This window comes from Alligator sinensis, unplaced genomic scaffold (assembly GCF_000455745.1).
Source record: "Alligator sinensis unplaced genomic scaffold, ASM45574v1 scaffold707_1, whole genome shotgun sequence".
NCBI classification, from domain to species: Eukaryota; Metazoa; Chordata; order Crocodylia; family Alligatoridae; genus Alligator; species Alligator sinensis.
Genome location: NW_005842065.1, coordinates 1,652,419 through 1,653,362, shown reverse-complemented (window position 1 = coordinate 1,653,362; position 944 = coordinate 1,652,419). Strand labels below are relative to the sequence as shown.

Here is a 944-nt window from a genome sequence, read left to right as displayed (position 1 = left end):
GCTGCGCTTCTTGCTGAGGGGGGAGGGAAAGGAGAGGATCATGGGAGCATAGAGATCACAAAGATCATGGGGTCATAGAAGCATAGAAATTATAGTATCATGGGAGCGTAGAAATCACAGAGATAACAAAAGCATAGAAATCATAGCAATCATGGGATCCCAGGAGCATAGAAATAAAAATCATGGGAGCAAATCAGAGCGATCATGGGATCATAGAAATTGCAGCGATCATAGGAGCATAGCAATAAAGATGATGGGAGCATAGAAATCACAGTGGATCATGGGAGAGAGAGATCATAGAGATCATGGGATCATAGGAGTATAGACACCTCAGAGAATCCTAGAGACGTGGGCCTGGAAGGGAGCTCTGGAGGTCTCTCCAGTCCAACCCCCTGCCTGAGGCAGGATCAACCCTTTCCAAGCCATCCCAGACAAATCCTGGGCTGTGCCAATGCTCCTACTGGGACTCATCCTGAGGGTCCTGGCTAGAGGGTCTTGCCCCTCCACTCAGGCTCATACTGATCACCTGGGGACAGGAAGGAATTTTCCTGCTGCTCAGGCTGACACAGACTAGGCGGATTGTCTTCTACTGCAGTGAGGCATGGCCACCGCCTAAGATCTCTCAAGCACCTATTAAGAACTTTTTCCAGCAGCAGGACGTTGGCTGCTGCGGTCCTCTAACTTTCCCCATGGCAGGTAAGGGGGTGATGTCTTATGTTGTGTGGGCCCCCAACGGATGTGAGACTCCACTACACCGTTTCCACCGGCCCCCAGGCCCTGGCCCTGCTCCCTCACCTGTCCTGCCCCTCCTTGCTGGTGCTGCGCCGGTTCCTCCGTGCCATCTTGGCCTTGTAGCTGCTTTTCCGGGCTGGTCCCACACGGATGGATGTGTTCTCGAAGGGCGTTGTGGTCACCATCACCTTGTTCCCACTCTGTTGGTAATC

The 944-nt window shown here is 52.6% G+C and overlaps 1 protein-coding gene across 1 annotated transcript in view; it reads right to left on the bottom strand.

The window, feature by feature from the left end:
- Positions 1-944, bottom strand: part of MAST1 (microtubule associated serine/threonine kinase 1) — a 29,063-nt gene that overhangs the window by 3,292 nt on the left and 24,827 nt on the right. The window contains exons 24-25 of the mRNA XM_025203836.1: positions 796-932; positions 1-9 (exon numbers count right to left, since the gene is read on the bottom strand). The exon at positions 1-9 is cut by the window's left edge and continues 170 nt beyond it. Of these exons, the coding sequence (XP_025059621.1) occupies positions 1-9; positions 796-932 (146 nt within the window). The remainder of the gene's footprint in view (positions 10-795; positions 933-944) is intronic.